Here is a 22676-nt window from a genome sequence, read left to right on the forward strand (position 1 = left end):
CAAAAGTGGTTCTTAACGAGCTCTCAAATTACCACAAGGTTGACACATGACCACAAACCCATGTGCACAAGTTTACATATTTACATGCATTTGTTCAGCTAACACTTTCCCCTAAAATGACTGACAGTGTTTAGCTACTTAATTATTTATCCATTTATATAAACAAGTAATTTTACTGAGGCAATTTAGGGTAAGTACCTTGCTCAAGGGTACTACAGCTGGAACTGGGATTTGAACGTGCAACCTTTGGGTCTGAATGTAGCCAGTCTAACCAGTACAGTATCAGATGGCCCACAAGTACTCAAAGTTACCATTTCATGGCAGGTTTTGGAAACTTGATGTTTGAACTGAGTCATGTTCAGTGTTTAATGTTCTTACAAAGCCACCTGTTAACTGCATTAGAAAATGTCTTCATGGTCTTCCTTTAGAGACAAACATTATACTAATTGTTCTGCAAGTTCGCTATAGAATTTTAAAGCACCAAAGGACTACATCTCTTCATTTAGCTGACAATCTTCTCCAAAGTGACATACATCTTGTAGAAAAATACAGCAACTCCTACAAACAACCAACGGTCCTGTCTTAAAGAGGATTTAGTCAAAAGTAACATGATTTCAAAGTTCAGAGGCTGGAAAAAGTTCTGTATCACTTGACCTCAAAACAAGGCTTTCCAGATTGCATTTTTTTTTTTGCCAAGTGGCTTCGGTTGCATGCATTAGTGACATTTTCACCATTGACCAGGTCAGCTAGTGAGCTGCAAAGGATTTAAAGCTTCTTTTGGACCCAAGATAATTTTAGAAAGGTTTCCCACATTGTTACATACACTCAAGCAGGACTGCAGACAAGTGCATTATGAGACTCAGATTATAATTGTAACCCTATGGAGTGCAACACGGACTTACTGTGCATTGAGGCTTTCACTAAAACTGGAACATTAGATGTGGGGGAAGCTGGGGACAAAAAAAACACTACATTACCCACAAGCATCAGAATATTCCTGTTTCCAGCAACCAGGAAAACGAGACTGCAACTGATCACGACTGATCCCAAACTAGGCTGCCCTGCTGCAACAGAAGCACTTACCCAGAGAAAGTGTCAAAGAAAGAGAATTACAAACACAGTATGCTGCCCTGTAGTGCTTAAAGGCAGTAATTTTACAAGCAGTACATTTCAAATTAAACTCCAAATTTTGATATCAAAATGCCAAAGCATTATTACAAAACATCCAAAACATGACATATACACAAGTGAGCAGGCAGGAATTCCTCTCAGAGCAGAATTTAAAAACTTGGCTTTACTCTCTTTGAAACACTTAAGGTGGTTACACCAGTTGGAACATGCAGGAACCTTAATAAGATACCAGTTTCACACATCAGACAGCTGTAGTATGACAAAAACATATGTGGATTAACAAACACCGAGGTATGAAAGGAAAAGTAAAACATGCAGCTCTAACTAAAGTGTCTGTCCAGATGTGGCACATTTCACCGTTTGTTAGCATATAATATTATCGAGAGCCAAGCGCACAGATCATACAGATCAACACGTCGCCGACACTAACGTGGTATTCTATTGCGATGGACAGAGTATTTCTACAAAGGAGGGCAGAGTCCTTGACAAAGGCCTTTCTGGTGACTGTCCAGCGGCTTCATTGGCAAGTGCCAGCCACCCGGACACGCAGCCCAGAGGTGACACCAGTGACGGAGCAGAGCCGCTGGTGGAACGCTGGTCACACTTGAGCCTGACGGCCCTCTTATTTGAAACACCAGCCTTTCCAGTCATGTTTGAGCTTACATTATCAAATCCACACGACGTCTTAAGTAAACTGTTACGTTCCTCCACAGCAAGATGGGCCTGGTGTGATGGGGAAATCCTACAAAACCATGGGAACGTGCAAGATGTTGTAAACTGAATTTTCAGTTACACATACCAGACACCCAGCGCCTATTTAATGGGTTTAAAATAGTGGCTTATTTTCCACAAAAAGAAGAGGGGGGGGAAAGTTTGCCAAGACAGGCAAATCATTTAACAAATGCACCCTTCAGGTATATTGTGGCACCAGAGCAAACAGGAAATGCAACTGAAGACACCAAGTATAGCAATGGCTCATAAGCATAGATGTATTGAATGAAAACACCTCAACAGCTGGGAACTACAGGAAGCACTCCCTTGGCCTCGATAGCACACACACAAACGTCACGCAGACAGACAGACAACCTTCGAGGAAACTGGATGGTGGGCTTGAGGGAATGCTAACCGCAGCTTTTCCAGGTTGACCCTGGCCCTTGACCTCCTGTTTGTAGGCAACGCTCGTGAAGCTCCAGGACTATGAACAGAGCAGCACAAGGGCTTTCTTCTGCTTCATGGCAAATTGTCACCGTGGAGCACAGTGGCACTCCAGAGGTCCATCTCAGGGGACCTTGTACCACCGATTTGGAAAGATAATTATGATGGGGAATTCCTGCACCAAGACAAAGTCCTGCAGGCCTGTGTCACTGGGGACCAGAGGAGAGAAGTAAGTAAAGCAAAGCAGGACCGGGGGGAGCAACTGTGTCCCGCAGCATGCCGCCTGGAGAGCCTCACTGAAAATGCAGTGATTTCAAAAGCAACCTGTGTCCCTGCTTCTGTAAATAAGATCCCCACAGTGTACAGTTCTTGCTAGCGCAGAGGTTGCTGGTTCGAATCTCACCTACAGTTGTAGTGTTCTTCAGCAAGGTAATTTCCCAGCCGTATAAATTATTAAATAGTTGCATGTATCTTAACACTAAGTCATTTCTCTCTTGTTTGGCCTTCCAGCCTCTGCCATCAAACCTCTTCAGCTGATACATTTACACATATTCATTTATCAGACGCTTTTCTCCAAAGCATCTCCATCTCATAGAAAATACAAAATGTCCATTACATTAACAGAAAGAGACCCTTAGATAGTTTCTTTCCACCACACGAACCAATGTATATCACACAAGTAGATGCATAAAACTATCAAAATATTGGCAATTCCTTCCTTTTTTTTTTTTTTTTTTTAAACAGCATACTGCATAGTACGAGTAGTGTTTTGCTTAGCGGAGCATTCCCATATGTCTGCTCTCCTCATCTCTCTGCCTTGGCTTCCCACAGCTGCCCTCAAATTCAAGACTTTGTCTTCTTCCAGCACAAAAAACCCATTCATGACCTGATCATTCACTATATCCCAACCAGACTGCTACGTTCCTCCGCCTCTGCCTGCTTGGTGATCTCAGATACAAAAGATCCAAAATCAAAAAGATTTTTGGTTCTGGCTCCGATGTGGTGGAATGAGCTCCCTCCTCACTCAAAACTGCTGAATCTCTCTCAACATTCAAGAAGGATCTCAGAATATCTCTTTCAAGTTCACTTCCCCTCTGACCTCCTATGTGCTCCATGAACGTGTACTATGTTATCTGTTCAATAAAAAGCCCTTTATGCAGCTACTTGTGTAATGTATACTGGTCTATATGGCAGTATGGTACAAACTGTACTCATGTCTGCATCCAAATCTCTCCTCCTGATGACATAATGCATTTTTTTTTTTGCATTGTACTCGGAAGATGTACATCGCGTTGGAGAAAACAGTCCGCTTAATGAATAAACGTATGTAACAGATCGCACTGCAAACTGTTCAAGATGTACAAGAACACCATGAAGATGCCACGTAGAGCCAGTCAGAGAGACATGAACCAGCCAGCAGATGAAAAGGTAAGCAAGGCTAAAGTTCAACATCCAATTCTACCTAAAGCAGAAGCACGAGACTCTCGAAGAAGTCTTTATTCTTTACCGCGAGGCTCTGTGAATGGAGGTATTAAGTGTCAGTGCAGCTCTATGAGTCCAAATGTATGTGAACTGGAACACACAGCATGTAGAACAAAAGTCACTTTATGCCTGGGTTTCACCTTCGGACAGCAAGAGCAATGGTGCAACAGCAGCACATCTGTGGACGATGTGGCGAGAGTCACTATCCCATAACCTCTGAGCATCCCGTTAAGCACAGCTCATTTGTTACCCAGTGACCCTGAAACCTGTCAGTTCTCGACTGACACATCACTTGACTTTGCTCTGCACGAAACAGGGTGAAGACAGCACTGACCATAGCCACAGCAGTGTGAAACTCACCTATTTTCTGATTGAAGATCTTGTCGAACGTGAGCTCGTCTCTCTCCTCCAGGTACTTCTGCATAACGCTCCGAATACTAATGCAAGGAGAGAAGAGGAGAGAAGGAAGAGAGATACAATTAGAGCAGTCTCATGTCACTCCCAGAGACGTGAAGTGAAAGTGGGACGAAGAGGGACGGACAGCAGACAGCAACAGGAGCTGAAACATGAACGGACAGGAGTAGAAACGGCGACGAAGACACACCCTTCAAGTGTGCCATTTACTAGTAGAGTTCAGCACAACACATACAATTTGCGATACATGAAAAAGAGCCTACTGAAACTACAACGTAAGGTTAATGTAATAACTGCAACTCGGCCATTCAATAAAATTATTTGTCAGTGTGGACAACTGCAACAAAAAATGGAGCCGTTCAACAAATTTCTAGATGACGCACTGAAGTAGAGAGGCACGAAACTGTAAGCCATTGCTGCTCCGTGCCGCTGCACCGCTGTGCCCCCCACTCTCCCCAGGCACATGCACCCTCTCCCCGCTGGAGGAGGCTGCAAGGACTACCAGGAGATAGTGCTAATGAGTAGCTCGTTGGGGAAAATGAATCAATTAGCGCAGCCCTTCTGCCGGGACCCATTAGCACTGACACCATCCCGTGGAGACCGGGAGAAGATGGCGCCGGCGTGAGATGCACGCTGTTGGCCGCCCTGCAAAATGGCCATCGTCCACGTCCAGGCCGCGACCGACGAACCGACGCATGGCGAGAGCTGCCGTCAGCAGAAGTAGGATATTCTCATCAGCCAGGAGACACTGGATACCCATTTATTTACAAGTTATTGCTTTTCTCCCACAAACGGCATTAGTGGAATGAAAGGCGTTTGACATCAGTGAAGTAATAAACACTGCTCTCAATTAAGGAGGAGGCAGTTACGTAGCCTAGCTTACACAGCGGAGCCTGGAAATCGGTACTCCGGGTGCCCGTCACGGCACCAAGAAAGGCCACTATTTGATGACCTCATTTCTGATGCTCAAGTCAACATGCCACGAAGTGAGAACACAAATAGAACCCACTACACAGGCCATGTTACACATTCATAGGACCGAGGCATGTTGCTGCGCTGCAGATGTACACATGCAGTGTTCTCCAAAGCAACTTCCAATCTTATGCTGCTTGCAGTTATTTGCCCATCAATGCACTTGAGTAGTTTTTAACCCCTAGAAATTTAGCCTAATTTTGTCAAAGTGCACCGAACACTATGCCAGGTGACAGTCGAAGACGGCAGCTCTAAGCACTACGCTACCACAAAAACCGTAAAATGTGACAGATTAAATTCTCTCACGACAGCTTATTTAACGCCTTAGTTAAGTGTTCAAGACCCGCCCCGACACCATGGGGACGGCTGCAGTGTATCGACCGTTAAATAAGCCAAAGGTGTCCAGCTGCTATGCACTGGGAGGTAAAACCAGGCGCTGCTAAGAAAAAGACATTTGACTGACACCACTTGAAATACATGTAGATTCTTTGAGGAGAACTACAGCGTGACAAATTATTTCATGCTATTCTTCCCCTCCCAACACCGAAGTAACGGACAAGCATCGATAAAACACCGCACTGCACAAAACTGCTCGTCTCTAGTCGGACTGCAGGTATGTCGCAGACACAGAAAAACACTTGTGACACGACCACGGTATGAAAAAGGTATGCTCCTCACACAAAGCGCTGCAGCTGAGAAACGAGAAGTGCTCGACCACCACAAGGAGAGCGTCAGCCAAAACACCCGGCAAGGTCAGCCTTTCAAGATATTCCTCACAGGACATCTCAACATGCACTTTGTAAGTAAACACTAAGTTTACTACACAGACCACTGCTGTCATAGCTGTATTTACTTCATGCCTTTATTTTAGTACTGCTTATAAAAGCAAACCAAAAACACAGAGTTTACAACAATTAGGCTAGCAGTGTTTGTAACTCAAAACCATTCATACGTCCAACAACTACATCGCAGCGTGTAAAAACTCGATCTCCCCATTCATTTACAGGTTAGGTTCTGGTAAAACTACAATTCATTACAAAGTAGCTGTAAGATATTTATTCCAGTTTCACCAGGATATAGTGGCTTTGGATGCACAGGACACAAGTTTATTTAATTACTATTAGCAAAGAAAAAAGTCTCCTCTGACGGAAAATGAAACATTCAGAATGTCCACAACATCATATTAAGTGTGGTGTTTTACTTTATACAGGTGGTACCAAATTTACAATGGGGTTACGTTCCCAAAAGCCATCATAAGTCCAAAATATCTTAAGTCAAAAATGCATTTAATACACACCTCTGCGTGACATAATGGGACATGAGGATCGCTGTCGCTGCCCAGCATCGCGAGAGAGAATCACTCCGCGTATTGCTTTCCCGGGGAAAAAAAAATTCAAAATTCGAAGTACGGTTTCTACTGAATGTTTATTGCCAGCTCACCATCGTAAAGTCGAAAAAATTGCAAATTGAACCATCGTAAATCGGGGACCACCTGCACATGAATGAGAGAGACAGAACCATTTGCCTCCTGCGCATCAGGTGTCGCAGACAATGTAACAGTGAGGTATAAAAAGAGTGCGATGGAGAACAGTGTTTGACCTTAAACACTGACTACACACAACATTTGTAAGTAACAGCATAAAAATTGGCCAAGAAGAAGAAAAAAAATCATAAACATTTTAGCATCTGGTCACTATCAGTTTGTATCAAAAAGTGTACTAAGCCACTAACACTTTTCACTGTAAAACTGTAGAATATTGAAATAATTAAACATTATATATGTACTATATATCTCTCTGTTGTGTGGAAATGCCCTGGCTGCCCCAGACAGACTGCGTTTGAGTGCTGCTTACTAACAGTGATAAGCAGGAATGTGGCTCATTTTCACTGAAGAAAATCTTTAGGAAACATAATGGTGAAGAAAATACAAGTGAAAAATCTGAAATCAGAAAATGTGTAATTTCGATGTTTGCAGCCTGTTCATAGTGTACACTTCATTTTTGGCCCAAGGCAATTTTTTAAAAATAAATAAAGTTCCAGTGCATTGTGTTGTAGCTAGAGCCTTTAAAAAAGTTCAGGTCCATGAGCGGGACCTCCCATGTACCAAAACAAAGAGGTCAGTTCCTTGGAAACATAAATGACACGTGATGCAGAAATGCCAAGTACTTTAGCCAGTCTTACGCTTTATACAATCATGAACTCATGACACATGAATATCAGTTTATCTTACATTTTATGACACTATGCATTTTTAATCACGTGGCCCATAAATACACTTTGCTTAGGAATTATTTAATGCAGCAATCTCAGGCACGCAACGCATAGTTCATGACTTAAAATCATACAGACCGGCTTGGTTCCACAAGGACTTGTACCGAGAACCATCTCATTTCTCCTCAAAACAGCAACTTCTTACAAAGACATGTTTTAATGTATTTTTCCTGTTACGAGTGTATTTGTGTGCAAGAAAGTCTGCTTTGTGGCAGGAGAGATCCTTGTGCCCCCTCCTGCCTTCAGTAAGAGTGCTGAATGAACATGGCCTGACGGGAGCCATGAGGACAGGGAGGACGCCAGGAGGACAAGAGGACATGCCAGGCACGTGGAGTCAGGATGAGGAAGCAGTCTTGCAGGAGCATCAGATAGGCTATCAGGGCAGTAGGTAGAATGGTAGTTCAGTGCCAGCTGGAATTGCACTCCTGCTACAATAGCCCTTGACAGCGTACTCGCCCTGACAGAGTCCCGTGAGAACAACCCGTTGAATAAATGGGTAAATATGGGTGCCCACTGGAAGTCGCTTTAGAGAAAAGCGTTTGCTAAATAAAGGTAAATAATTTCAATGTGCTTACTAACATTGCAGGCTGCCTTGGACAAAGATGTTGGATAGATGAGGAAGTGGTGTTTTAAAGCAAAATTTCACTTTAGAGGAAAGCAGCACCACAATTTTGACTGTTGCTGTGGCACGAAGGAAACGAAGAAGGGATTTTTGCTCATCGGGTAGAAACTGAATTGAACTGTCTGAGGGATGCACCATGAGAGGTTTCTCCACGATGTGTGTGATGACAGCCTGAGAACATGGCACTGGCTGATCTTGTCTCTACCTTTAAGATGCTGCTAGATTTCTCTGCTTAGACACAGCCCTGTGATTCAGGACACAGGTTTGAACAGTTACTACATCTCAGGAAATACACTTCTGTTTTACCTGTGAGAAATGTGCCCAACCCAAGTTGCACCAGTATTCCAGCTAATTCTAAGAAATTTTCAGACAGATCTTGATGCAAGTATCAGTGTAATAAGAACGGCATGACAACGGCTTCAAACCATGTTACAGAACAAAAAAAAAGCAACCATGTCACTGAGTCACTATAATTTCAGTCAGATTAAAATTTAAACACACACACAGAGAGAACTATAATTGCCACCACAATGCACAGCTGGCTCACAGTGCCCAAGAATAAAAGGGCAAGGGAAACCAGAGCAAATGAGACATCATTACACTGTAATGTCAGAAGGGAATTTGGGTCAAAAGTGACAAAGAGGAGTCCCACCCCCCACATGGTGTCGAGGACACACCAACATTACAGTAAAACCAGAAGCAGTGAACCTGTTCAGCCCTTCGCTCCTTTAAGTGAGCGGAGACCTTTGTGAAGAATACAAGGCTGTATGAGGATATACCCTGGTGATTTACTGCAGACTGGTACACCACAGACCTACCAAGTCACCGGAAGGGGAGAAAAGGAAAACATGAGCATCCAGCTTTGTACCCAACCAGAAAGCCTTTAAACATTTTGCACGAGTCTCGAAAAACACTATGTCACGTGTGACTTCTATCATCAAAAATACGTGCTTGCACTTACAGGGGGATCTGTACCGCACTGGCGATTCTCTTGCTTGCTGGAAGATTTTTAATCAAAGTAAGTGACAGCTTATTACAACTGCCACTAGAATGAGTGCCTCCAGCAAGATAAAGTGCATCTTTCCCATTTTCATTCCTTAACTCTCAGACAACAAAAAAGTACAACCCCATTTTAACTCGAGAAAATTCATTTCTCATTTAAAAAAAATACACGTAATGGGAAATCTTTGTCAGTTTAGGAGTTATAAGTAAAACACTCATGTAGCCAGATACAAAACAAGTTGTACTTTATTTCCATTTAGATGTAAGCAATTTGCAATGTATTGAAATGTCTGCAAAAATTAACACACACTGATCTGGTTGTTTTGTATTAATTACAATTCCACAGGTACACAACTGACTACACAGAGGACAAAGGCAGCAGAAGTCCAACATTAGGACACCTCTCTCTCCAGTGAGGACAGGAGGAGCACAGTCCAGTTAGCATTACCTCACTATCCGGCCCAATCTCTGCACACAGCCAACATCCACAGGACTATGCAGGTTTGCCACTGAGAATCCATACATCCACACAAAGAGTCCTTTACACCTCACAGTCAATGTTAAAATCCCTATGCCACCAGCTATCCCAAATACAGCAGTAGTCCTTACAAAGTTAGGTGTGTTGGGCGTATGTTTATTGAAGAGCTGCTTATGAGATGTACATCGCTTTGGAGAAAAGCATCTGCTAAATGAATAAATGTAAATGTAAGAGCTGATTATTTAACAGCCCGAATGTAGAGCTGCTAAGAAGGTGAAGGGAATTCGCTTATCTACATGAAGAATTGTTATGTCATCACAAAAAAGGAGCAGTGAATATATGAGGGCGCCCAGGAAATCCCTCCAACCCCCATACAATTTTATTATTTTATTTTTTATAGAGCGCTCTTCTCATGCAGTGACACAGAGCGCTTTAACACAGGCATACAGCAAAAAAAACTGATACAAAAGGTACAAAAGGTTTCTGTGAGGACATAACATTCTCATGAATCCTTGATCTTCAGCAGTGTGAAGAGTAACTGGGGGGGAAAAAAAAACAGACAAGTCTAGCCGGAATCTGGGGTAGCAGAGAAGTTCTGCAACAGCCCCGTGGAGTCAAAACCACAGAGTAACACAGTACATTTGCGTCGATCCAGTTGTACGCTTGCGACTGCAGCTCCATCCACCTGCGGAGAAAATACACAGAGCAGCACCTGTATGCAGTTCTGTAACAATGTAGCACTACTATAATGTTGCCACTGGGAGCAGGCATTGTTTATGTCTCCTAGTTCAGGGCGAGCTCACTTGGTACCTTACTCAGCTACAGACTAAACGAGCGCTGCATGTGGACCTTTGGTACTGTGCTACGCTACCAAAGGGCTCTGTACCCAAAACCCACAAAGGCAATACCTCCAGTTCCATCCTGCACTCCTTCATACTGTCCACTGGCTCTCTTCTGGGTTCCGCTCCGCAGAAGTGCTAGGACCCTCCATTCCATTCCCCTTCCAAGTCAGCTGCCGCTCACCACCGACCTGATTCAAATCTTCCACCTCTTCCATCTCCCTCTCAAAGAATAGTCCTCCAGACGTTTCCAGTTACGCTGTCAAAATCTCGCCTATATGCCAGGAGGCCAGAGTCTGGCCTGAAGAGAATGTAACACTGCTTTGCCATCCCTGCAGCGGCACATTCACTCAGCGCTGCAGTCTAACAACAAAGCCCATTCTGTTTTATCTATGTTCATCTTGCCATTTATATATATATATATATATATATATATATATATATATATATATATATATATATATATATATATACACACACATATATATACACACACACACACACACACAAATCCCCCTTTACAGGATTTTAAAAGTTTCTATTTATAATATTGCTCATCCCCGGCCTCCTCACTTGGCTTTGAGGCGGATTATCGTTATCATAGGCAATTTGACAGATCACACAGATCTCTAACGATTATCATCTTTAAAATCCTTATTAAATTAAAATAGATTATTTTTTATTATGACATCCCAGATGGATCCAAACATTTCCCAAGCACAGTATATGCTTCAGGGGAAGCAGAGGGATGAAAACTGCTGTTGGCAGCGCTGCACCCGGCAGTTAAAAGTAGCAACAATGATGCTAATAATGTCGGCTGTACTAGTGTACGAACAGTGCTTTCCAGGCCTTCAGACTAATGCTGCCTGTGCTACAGTTCCATAATCCCTTCTTACATGATATGCTAAACATATTAACAAAAAAAGAAATACTTAAGACCGCTGTACTGCAATTTCATGTATAGTGTTACTTTGCTACATTGGAATTTAATTCTTTTCACGTTTTAAATGCTACTGTAGCCAGTAACAGCTCACAGTATAACTGCCTCTTGCTTAAGTGCACACTATATTTGCAGCTTACCTATTAGTCATTTGTTTTTTTTTTTCTTTTTTTTTTTACACACCATTTCTGTACAGTAGACATGTCTGTTTACTGTACCTTTCATCTGTGTGTAGAAACAGGAGCAGTAAGCTGGCAACTGGAACAATACTGGTTTGGTAAGTTGCAGCTGCAATAGCTTCTGCTGCTTGAAAAAGTAAACAATACTGCTAATGAGTGTTTATCGAGAATACGTCTGCGCACGATGCTTGCCATAAATGGAGTACTTTTTCATTTAAAACTTGAGCACTGGCTAAATCTAAATGTCCTGCCTGTGGCACCTGTAATCATTTTAAGACAAAATCTGGATTTAACCCGAGAAATTGTTTATACAATTAAAATAGCCTAATGAACAATAGAAATGTGCGCACTTACGAACGGAACATGCTATACACATAACATAGTCAAGTAAGAGCTGGCAGAAATCCCAAGAAAACTCCAATTCACGCACACTTTACGCGTCTTCTTCTAAGGCCGATATTTTAGGCTCAATTTATCCCCATTTTCTCCTGGTTAAAAAGCAAAGCCCAGGGACATACTACTAGGCCGCGGCATTAAAACGCACAAGAAGCGAGAATCAGAGTGCCCGCCGTGCCCGCCCTTCCCGCCTAAAATCATCCTTTCGACGGTGCCGGTTTAGTCAGCGAGAGCAGTTGAAAAGCAGCGCCCACCTAAGAGCCATTTAACAGCGAAATGGAAGGTACGTCACCGGCGTAACCAGCGTTGAGGTGCTGCGGGGGAGCAACACGCACATATTGGGAGGACACCACCCTGACTCAAAATGAGGGACACACCCCCCGATCTCCAAACTTCACACATATGACTATATAGTGAGTTTCAGACATGCGAACTGAAGACACGCGCAGCGAAGCGACACTACAGACCACATGTGCTCTACGCACACCGACCGCTCCGTTTCCCAGCTGCACCGTGTTCTACTGAAGCAGGTGGTCACACCAAAGGAGTAATCTGGGATGTCGACGCAAACCCAAGCAGCCCTGCGGAAGGTTCCCGGTTCGAATCCCACTCCTACTCTTAACGCCATCCAACCGGGTAGTTTCCCTGCATCGATCATCGGGCAAATCGGTGTAAAGGTGACACCGTTCTCGAGGCGACTAAAGTCATGATGGAAATGAAGGCGAATGATGGTAAAACACCTGGCTGGTGCTGGCAGTGGCAGAGCTTGGCGCTTTAGCACCAAACCCGAGGGAGGGAGGCCCTCGCACCGCTGTCACACGCGCTGCCAACTGCTCCCAGCAACAGCTCACAGGTCCCCTCCGCCCCCCTCCCCTCCAGACACACACAGGCCGTGGGGAAAGGGTGGAAAAGCAGGGCGCGCGGTGTGTACCTGGGCTCCGGGAGCACGATCTTCTTACTGGCCCGGGCCGCGGGAGTAGATTTGCTCTTCTCCATGGCCATCAGGTAGCTCACGTCGGCGAGCACCGCTTCGAGGTCCGCCATCTTCAAGCCGGGCTCGGATCCGCGGGGTCGGTAGAAGAAAAGGCGCGCGCTGCCCGTCCGTCAGTGGGCGCGCAGGGAGCCGGCTTCCCCGGGGGGCGTCCAGTCACGGCGTGTGTCTCGCGATCAGCGAGGGAAGCGGCGTGTCGCGCGACCAGAGTCCACTGAGCGCCGGATTAAAGTCATCCAGGAGCGGGAGGCAGGGGTGGAGGGGGTGAGGGGGAGCGGGGCTCCGCTCGCGCTCAGGGATGTTTATTATTGCTCGGCTCGCACGCCTCGGTTCTCAGAGTCGCTCAGACAAGACGGACGACGACATGATTACGAGTGACGACAAAAACAAGGCGCGTGAGAGAGCGAGCGAGCGCGGCCGAGGGGACAGAAAAATGGGGAAATGGCTTCATAAAAACGTTTCTTAATGTATAAGCGGCTCCGGGTGTGAACTGAAACGGCACTAGGAGGCGACTAAGAGAACGTTTTTTTCCCCTTCCTTCTTTTTTCACATGCACGCTGCTAAAGTGGCTAATTAGCTGGCTCGCGACTAGAGCAGTAGCGCGCCGTACCGTGATAGTCGGGCTCTGCACTGGACTGGTGTTCCACAAGTCCCGCCTTATTGAAAAATATCAATATGGAGAAGGAGATTTAAAGCCAAACGGGCCGGCTTCAGCTCGCTAGTTATTAAAATCGAGCGGAGCTCCTCAAGAAACCGCCGAGCGTTAAAAAACAATAACAGAATAACTAAGCCACTTACTAGCTAGAAATGTGTGCAGCGGGAGCGAAGTGCAAGTGGCTCGCGCGCGGCTCCCGCTTCGCCTTCGCGTCCGAAAAGGCGACTCGAAATGTCTGAGGAAAATAATTCATTTCGCAGGAGAAAATGGAAAGAAGCGGCAGCCGCCGTGTCGTTTTGCGTCCGCTCCTTGCTTCCTGTAACGCGGCAGAGCAGTCAGACGGGCTAGTTTCTCGGCGCAGGCAGCTACTACTACTAGTCAACGCCAACTAACTGGTGAGCTGGTTGCGGAAGCGCCTACCGGGTTCAAGTGCGCGTAACGCGCGGCCGCCAGGCTGTCAGAGACGAGTCCTCACGCATGAGGAGCAGCGAGAGAGACGAGCAGAGACGGACTCGACGGCTTCTCCATTTTCTCGCTTTGACAAGGCAGGCAAGGGAAGGGGCTTCGGGAGCGAGCGAGCGAGCGCGCGCGCGCCCCGAATGTCGGTAACCGAGCTCTGGTTTGGTTAGTCCCCGCACACAACGAGCAACCTGGCTGCTAAGGCTTAAGGCTAATCGGATCCTCGAGCGAACGCTCAACCCAACTGACTAGTCCGCCGAGTTCCTCCTACTTCGTCTGCTGCTGCGGGTATGTTGCAGTCGCCGCTCTGCCCTGTGGCGGCGGAGGGGGAGGGTGGCGGCGGAAAAAGGAAATTAGCTAACGCTACCAGGCTAACTAGTCCGTGAGCTGGGCTGAGGGCGCGCGCCCGCGACACGAGCCGCACGGCCCCTTTTCGCGGGTCTCTCGAAAGGCTCCTCTGCTATCAGGAGCCAAAAACGGCGGGCCCTTTTGCACACGCGAGCTACTTAACGTCTGCGCGCGCGCTCGCTCTTGACTTGCGAAACTTCATTTCATTTGCCGCCGCCGCCGCCGAGCGCCACACACACGCTGCAGTGCTAGCAGGCTGGGACCAGCGTCACTTCCATGGACGGTCGGCTCGGTGCTTCGCCTTCGACGTCGGTTTCTCCAGAGAGCGCGACCCCCTCGCGAATCGCAAGCGTTTCTTCTTCTTCTTCTTGTTCTTCTCCTCCGCTCTGCAGGCAGTTTGCTTTCGCCCTCCGCATCCGCAGTCTCTTCGAAGCGAGTTGCGCCGACAACATGGGCGGCCGGGCGCCCTGCGGCTCTGCCTCCTCCTTCCTTCTTTTCTTCCTTCCTTCCTTCCGCGCCTCTTGTCTTGCTTCGCTCGCTGCTGCTTCGGCGACCTGTCCGCGCACCACACTGGCGGGGCGATGGATGCGTTCGCACAGCGCGAGCTCCACTTCCTCCCCGCGCCTCCGCTGCCGCGTCGCGTGTAAAGCACGGAACTGGAGTTCGCGGAACGCGGAGGAGCAGCCTCGCGGGCCCTCGACCAGGCGGCTCAGTCCGTTCGCACCCGCGCGGCCGCGGCTGTTCCGCACGAGCGTCAAAGCGTCGAGCTCTTTCGTCGCAGACGCGCTCCAGGCTGCGGACCAGAGCGCGCCAGGAAGTCACGTGCACGCGCACAGCCGCTCGCTGTGTTCCGGGGCTCCGCGAGAAGCGAAACGCGCGCAGCCGTGTGTGTGTGTTTGCCGAAGAAACGTGTCTCCGAGACGCAAACGGCGCCTTATGCCGTGTTCATTGTTCCCTTTGGCCACTTGAACCCGCTTCACCTTTCGCTCGAGAGCCGCTCCGAACGGACCGCCAGGTGCACAGGTGCACACAAATGAATTAGGGACAGTCGGTGTGGGGTCGTGCTCTGGACCCTGTGTCTTCCTCTCTTAGAGCAAAACAGAAAGTGCCAAGTGTTTCACGTGTTTGTTCTTTAGTTTCCTCCTACTCACACAAATGTGGCCTTTTTTTTTTTGTAGAAACAGCCACAATGATCCAAAAGTAAAGAAATAAAAAGATAAATGTGGAGAAAACAGCACATTTACCAGAACTCTATGTAGTGTTATGAGCCCACACCTTATTTACTAGGGTACCTTACACCGCTAGGTCACTCATTCATACATCAGTGGGACACACTCTAGGGGTGAACCTGAACAGCATATCTTTGGACTGGGGGAGGAAACCAGAGCACCCAAAGACTTCCTTCTACTGCTAGATACACTACTTATAATGGGTCACTCATCCATACATCAGTGGAACACACACACACACACACACACACACACACACACACACACACTATGGAGGAACCTCAACAGCATGTCTTTGGACTGTGGGAGGAAACTCACGCAGACACAGGGAGAACATGCAAACTCCACACAGACCGAGCAGGAATCGAACCCACATCCTCTCACCACCCCCCAGCTGCTGTGAGACAGCAGCCCTACTCGCTGTGCCACCCAACATGTTTTGGGAATGCAACCCACTTGAGGTCACTCTGCAGCTGTCCTTCAGTTTACCCCAGTTTACCTCAAGACCCCCAGGGGAGCAGGACCGACAGGCCTGCTGCTCCGAAGGACTTCTGTCAGAAACGCACACCTTTGTCATTACTAGAGATATGAGGTAATGGCCTGAAAAGTGTGTTAAACACAATTATTTCAAAGTCGTCTTACACACATCCTCCAAAACAGTTTTGGATTTACTCTATTTACAGTACTTTGCAGTTCTGTTCACTGGACCCCATTAACTCCACTTGTAGTTTCTGAGCAAGACACAGGTGTTAAAAGGCCAGGGACCCACTGAGAGAGAGAGAGTATCTCTATATGTGTTTTGATGCCCCCAATACCTGACAAGTTGTTACATCCCAGAGGTAAAACTTTTATACTGTTGTCTCATAAATCTTGTGGGTTTAAACTGTGGCCTTTTTACATCACATACGTCACGATGCACCTGGACACATCAGCACCAGTATTAGCTGGGATCAGTGGCTGTTTTGAGTCGTTTACACCCGATCAGGGTTCATCAAAGCCCAGCCTGCATCCAGGTGGACTGGAGATCACATAAATTACAGGTATATGTGTTGAAAAATATTACACTCAACTAGCTATCAGATGTATATGTTTATATATATACACCTGGCTCATTGTGATATTTTTCAACCCAGATGTAAAAATAATGTATGTCGCTATTACTGATTGTTTAAATTTGGTTGCAGTTATTAAAATAACATGGAATATGAACTCCTGGAAGGAACCGTTTCATTGGAGAACAATGCAAGTTATTGATTTTCCCTCCTGAGGATCGATGAGCTTTTCTCTCCCTTTTTTCCTTCCGGCTCTTTGTCTCCCCCTGGTGGCGGCGACAGGAAGCGGCTCGTCGCCCCTGGAAATGAAGACGCGCTTCGGAAACGCTGCGCTCACACGTGTAATAAGAGAGGAAAGCAAAAGTCACTTTGTACTTAAAACGTACCGACATTTTACACTGGTAGAACGTACGTTAACTTTCATGCATGCAAATACTATTATTTATCAGTCAAATTGCCACATATTCTTAAAAGCGTTTTTTTAATTTAAATTTTTCTCTTTTTTTTTTCCCTGCCCCACTTCTAAATGGCCACATTTCGTAATATATCCTGTTTTACCAGTAATACCAGTAGTATTAACTTCTTTAGGTATTAACACAGTTTTTACAAACTGTGTTTTAGGATGGATGACAGATGACTTTTAATGGTGTGTTAATGTGTCAGAACACAGACTGGGAGCAGTGGACAGCTATGATGCAGAACAGACACACACACACACACACACACACACACACACACACACACACAGAGAGAGAGAGAAGCACAGCAGGACCTGGGTGGTGTTTCAGACCCTTTTATTCTGCACTGGACAGCAGTGGAGGCTTTGCTCAGGCTTCCTTTGGTCGCACCGGGGCCATGGCGGGTGGGGGGCTACTGCTGGATACGACGGATGGACTGGATCTGGGGGGTCTGGGAGTGGGAGCCGAACTCTCTGAAGTGCTTGTAGTCCCCGCAGTGGCGGTCGCACTCCATGATGTACTGGTAACCGCGGTATCCGGGGTACTGGTAGCACACGAAGCTGCAGCAGAGAGCAGGATGCAGGCGACAGGGACTCCTGTTACTCTCTTTACTCTCTTTACCCTGTTTACCCCTTTGAGTCCTGTTACTCTCTTTACCCAGTTACTCTCTGTGCTCTCTTTATGCCGTTTACCCCATTAGTCATATTACTCTCTTTACCCTGGTTACTCTCTGTACCCTCTTTACCCCCATTATTCTCTCACGTTGGACCTTTTGAAAGCTGCTCTTAAAAGGGTAAGAAGCAGGTGGCACAGTGAGTAGCGCTGCTGTCTCACAGTGCCTGGGTGGCGCGAGAGGACGTGGGTTTGATCCCTGCTCAGTCTGTGTGGAGTTTTCATGTTCTCCCCATGTCTGTGTGGGCTTCCTTTGGGTGCTCTGGTTTCCTCCCACACTCCAAAGACATGCTGTTCAGGTTCACCCATAATGTGTGAGTGACACAGAGAGAGTGTGTGTCATCTACTGATGTATGAATGAGTGACCCAGTGTATCTGGCAGTGTAAGTCACTTCAATGAATAAGGTGTGTGGGCTGATAACACTACATACAGCTCATTGGAAGTCACTTTGCAGAAAAGCATGTGCTAAATAAATAAATGTAAGCAGTGTGCTTCTGGTTAAGGGTTAGGAATGAAGGCAAATAGGTTACTATACTACCTTGTTGGAGAACTTTGTATGAGTACAACAGCTGGGGGGGTGTATGGATCGGTGGGAGCATGCAGACGCAGGACACTTACGCCCCCGCGTGGACGCGCAGGGAACCCACTTCATTGTTGCCCCAGCCCATGGCCTGCAGGGAGGGGTAGTCATCGCTGATCTCGCCCTTGCAGCCCAGGAAGTTCTCCTTCTCGAAGATGGTCATGCGACACTCCCTGTGGTTCTGCAGGTCCATGACAACACGGTGCTCAGCAAACAGGACCGGGCGGCAGGCGGGCGGACGAGCGAGCGAGCGAGCGGGCGTCACGATGACACGTGGTAATTAGCCCACAAATGCGGTGAATGAGAAACAAGTGGAAACAGGAACGACACCGTAGCCTCGAGGGTAAACGACTCCACTGTTGATCTGTGTGCAGTTACTCAAATTACCAGCGTCTCTTTACCCACTTACACGGCAGGATAAATTGTACCAGAGCAGTTCGGGGTAAGTACCTTGCTCAGGCGTGCCACAGCGGGAGGCGGGAGCCGAACCTGCGACCGCTAGGTGCAAAGATGGCAGCGCTAGGCACTACGCCACCTACTGTCCGCAAGACAGTTGCTCTACATGATGTGCATGTATTGAAGAGGTGACATATGATCATATCTTATGTCTGTATTTTATATCTATGTCTTACGTTTAAAACTTCTAGACGTTTTTGCCAATTTTATAGACGAGTTGCAGATTAAAGCCCAGGGAATTCCGCACAGGAATACTGTGCAAGTAGATTCTTCATTAATAATTATTTTTAAGAAAAGGAGCATTAATGTTGCCTTTATACCTGTGTGGCTTGTGAAGCGGCGATGAAGAGTTACACGCTAACGCCGGAAGCTGAAGCTGAGCGTCGCCCGACGGCCCGAGCAAAGCACTGGTGACGCGTGTCGTCCTTCCGGTTCGTTCCGTGTCAAGTCTGCGTTCGCACACCTCTCATCTGTGTCAGTGTGACACCGCACAGCTCGGGGGAGACGCCCCGGCGCACTGGGATGGGATGGTTCGAGTACGTGTGTGTGCGCGTGTGCGTGTTGGGGGCCGGGACTCACGGCGCAGGAGATGGGCCTGAAGGAGGTGAGCCTCTCAACGTGGTACGCGTTGCTGCCTCCGAAGGCGTCGCACTGGGGGTAGTCGCCCCTCTCCAGCACAAACTGCTGCCCTTGGTAGGCGGCGTGTTCATAGCCCACCCAGCTGGACGAGCGAGGGAGAGCGAGAGGTCAGGGTCCACTGTCCACTGTCCAGTGTTTAGTGTCAGGGTCTTTCTTACATCGAGGCGAACGGAAGGACAACAGTGAAGGATGTTTTTAAGGGCACTGATACCTGTGGGATAAATATGAGTAAATGTTTACTGGTTTTTTTAGAGCCGGTCCAGACCTGACCGCTCGTTACGGCCCAACCGGACTGCTGCGCTGCTCCTCCTCCTCCTCCACCGCCCGCTCGGTGCTCCCTCACACAAGCGCTCCAAAAAGCACAGGCATTTTCAGTTCTGGCTCCGATGTGCTGGGACGACCTCCCCCTCTCACTCAGAACTGCTGAGTCCCTGTCTACATTCAAGAAGGGTCTCAAAACTCACCTCTTTCTCCCCTGATCTCCTCTTTGCTCCATAAACACGTGCCATGTTCTCCATTTATGAATTAAACCTACGCTCATCTACTTGTGTTTTATACCGTGGTACGTAACCAGTTGTACTCAGTCACATGTCTGCATCCAGATGTGTCCTTCTGGTGACGTAACACATTTTTGTGTCGTACTCTGAGACGTACGTGGCTTTGGGGAAAAGTGCCTGCTAAAGGAACACGCGTCAGTGGAAACGCGGACATAGACGAGGGAGCGAATGGCATCAGGAACAGTGAGTTTCGGTGACAGCGGACGTCTTACGCTTTGTTCTTGGTCGGATTCCCTCGAAAAGTGCGGTAAATACAGAATGTAACGCACGTGACCCGGAACTTTTACCGCACTTCCCCTGAGTGTCACCATGTGCTACAGATGATCCTCACAATGATGGCTTATGAGTCCATGGAAAAAGAAAGAAAAAAACGGCTAAGGCTCTGCAGTGACAGTGGGGGGGGGGGTAACTCACGCGCCGCTCTCGACCCTCAAGGAGCGCACGCTCTCGAACCCAAACTCCATGACGTTGCTGCACTCGGACGTGAACTCGTGGCGGCGGCCCTGGAAGCACTCCTCATCGAACACGATCATCTGGAAAAGAAGACAAGAAGCTCCACAGGGTTCCACTCAGCCTCCAGTTCCAACGTCCACACAACGTCCAGTTGAGGCGACGACGTCCAAGAAGAGGCGCCGACGTGTTCCGCTTCCTCCGCCGCGCGCCATTGGCTCCCAGCTGATGATGTCACTCGGGACTGAAGTACGCAAGGTCTCCAAACTCACCTCTTTGGGACTCGTGTCTCCCCTGGTCTTGTCATTTTGAATAGCACTTTGTTCAATGATGTGAAAACTTTAAGCAGCTACTGCTGTAATGTACCTTGCTTTATACCGTGGTCTGTGACAAATGGACGCTGTACTCTAGAATCACGTGTCATGTAATGAACTCTTGTTTTTTTTTTTTTGTCACTCAATGAATCAGTGTAAAAGTTAATGTAAAATACCACTGGCTGAAAGCGAAGGTAAAATGGGAACATGTGGGTCAGGAGACGGTGTCCAAAAGGGTAAAAGGAGGACAGAGGACATGAGGGACAATCGGCACGATGAGCGGTTCTCCAGCTCTCCCTGTGGGGTGAAATACTGTCACTCTTTCGAACGACTATGAAATGATCGTTGCACCGAAGAACCGCTCTTCTGAACTGTCCCCCGTGTTGCATGAGGGACATGCGGTTTGCGCTCAGATGTGGACCTGCGATGGACTTGCTGGCTGCAGTAAAGTAACGGTTGAGACGGAGTCCAACTCTTGTTCTCACGTACCTTCCAGTGGCCGGAGAACTTGGTGCATTGGTGGGTCATCTTATCTGCAACAGGAAAGAGACAATGACAGTGAGTTGGAGAGGGTCCCAGTCCAACAGTCCAATAGGGATATGGGGGACACAACTTCTGCTCTCTCTCCTTTGAATTTGGACGGCGGGATAGTCTGCACGGCGCCAGCACTGCTGAACAACCTGCACGCAGTTATTGATTCTGCTCTGTGTCCATGTCCATGTGTCCGTGAATGGACAAAAAGCAGAAGAGTGGATTTAGCACCTGGATTCAGACAGATGGAACGAAACAAGAAACTGCAGAGCCAGCGTCCGGCGAGGACCGCGGTCGGACACCACGGCACCGAAGGGACAGAACAGTCGGAGCACAGAGCAGAGACAGAGACCCTGGGAACGAGGTCCAGCATCACGTTTACTGGACATTAAGAAGACATTTCGCTACGTGACCCATGTGGACGGACCAACGGCTGGACACAGCTCCTGGAGCGGCATAACTGGGTTTGCACAAGTGGTGCCTCTGTTAATATGGTGGATAAAGCAGCCCTTCTGCTCAGAAGGGCGTAGGTTCAAATCCCTCCTCTTGCTTTAGTTCCCTTGAGCATGGTACTTAGCCCGGTTTACTCCAGTAAAATGACCTTGCTGGCTCCCAACACTGCAAGTCGCTTCAGCTAAGTGAGTAAATTCAAATAGCAGCAGGTCAGACTTGCTGCTCGGAGCAACACCGAACGAGTGTTTACACGTGGGGGGGGGGGGGCACTGGGGGCTCGGCTGCGGTGGAGATGTTGGAGGAAGGAGGACAGTCAGTACTCACCTCCTGAAGAAACCCTGTTGTGTGCTGGCCTGCAGAGTGAGCGCTGGTGTCCCTCGTGTCCCTTTTATAGCCTCCCCCAACCCCCCCAACCCCCCCCCCCCCAGGGCGCCTGGCCAAAAGCCTCAGCTCAGCAGAGGGGGGGGCCGTTCCCAAGCATTGTCCTGCCAACAATGGCACCTAATCTGCAGGACCACAGAAGTGCCGACATGACACTATCTTCCGTCCACTGCCTCCAGAGGGCCTTGGAGCAGGTAAGACAAGGTAAGACACACACACACACACACACACACACACACACACACACACAGAGACACCAGGTGGATAATAAAGAAGGAGGGGGAGTGGAAGGGAGAACAGAGGCACCATTCCAAACCGACGTACATATACTGTCCCGATTGTAAAGCTTATGCTGTTACAGAGATCCTTGCAGTTACCTGGGAATACCGTAGTAAAAAGCTCTTACTTTGCGGAAAGTGTCCTCAGCTTTACCTCAGAAGCGTATTTGACACAGTATTATTTTTAAATCTACTTTCATAAATTGAAATATTACCATGTATGGGACGGCACGGCAGGTAGCACTAGGGAGGCACAGCATCTGGGCGCTGGGTCTGGATATGGGTTCGAAG

The 22676-nt window shown here is 47.6% G+C and overlaps 2 protein-coding genes across 3 annotated transcripts in view; both read right to left on the reverse strand.

Annotated features, from left to right (window-relative positions):
• Nucleotides 1-15142, reverse strand: part of grk3 (G protein-coupled receptor kinase 3) — a 53836-nt gene extending 38694 nt beyond the window's left edge. For both annotated transcript variants that reach the window (XR_003797754.1, XM_018745056.2), the window contains exons 1-2: nucleotides 12813-15142; nucleotides 4129-4205 (exon numbers count right to left, since the gene is read on the reverse strand). Coding sequence is in view for 1 of the 2 variants with exons in the window: in XM_018745056.2 (XP_018600572.1) it covers nucleotides 4129-4205; nucleotides 12813-12925 (190 nt within the window). In the remaining variant the exon portion in view is untranslated. The remainder of the gene's footprint in view (nucleotides 1-4128; nucleotides 4206-12812) is intronic.
• A 2343-nt stretch (nucleotides 15143-17485) lies between these two features.
• On the reverse strand, nucleotides 17486-21270 carry cryba4 (crystallin, beta A4). The gene is made up of 5 exons (XM_018745017.1): nucleotides 21232-21270; nucleotides 20393-20511; nucleotides 19362-19503; nucleotides 18365-18507; nucleotides 17486-17633 (listed from the first exon to the last, which is right to left on the reverse strand). The coding sequence occupies exons 1-5, from the start codon at nucleotides 21268-21270 to the stop codon at nucleotides 17486-17488; spliced, it is 591 nt and encodes a 196-aa protein (XP_018600533.1).
• Between the last annotated feature and the right edge of the window lie 1406 nt (nucleotides 21271-22676).

This window comes from Scleropages formosus, chromosome 6 (genome assembly GCF_900964775.1).
Source record: "Scleropages formosus chromosome 6, fSclFor1.1, whole genome shotgun sequence".
In the NCBI taxonomy this organism is placed as follows: Eukaryota; Metazoa; Chordata; class Actinopteri; order Osteoglossiformes; family Osteoglossidae; genus Scleropages; species Scleropages formosus.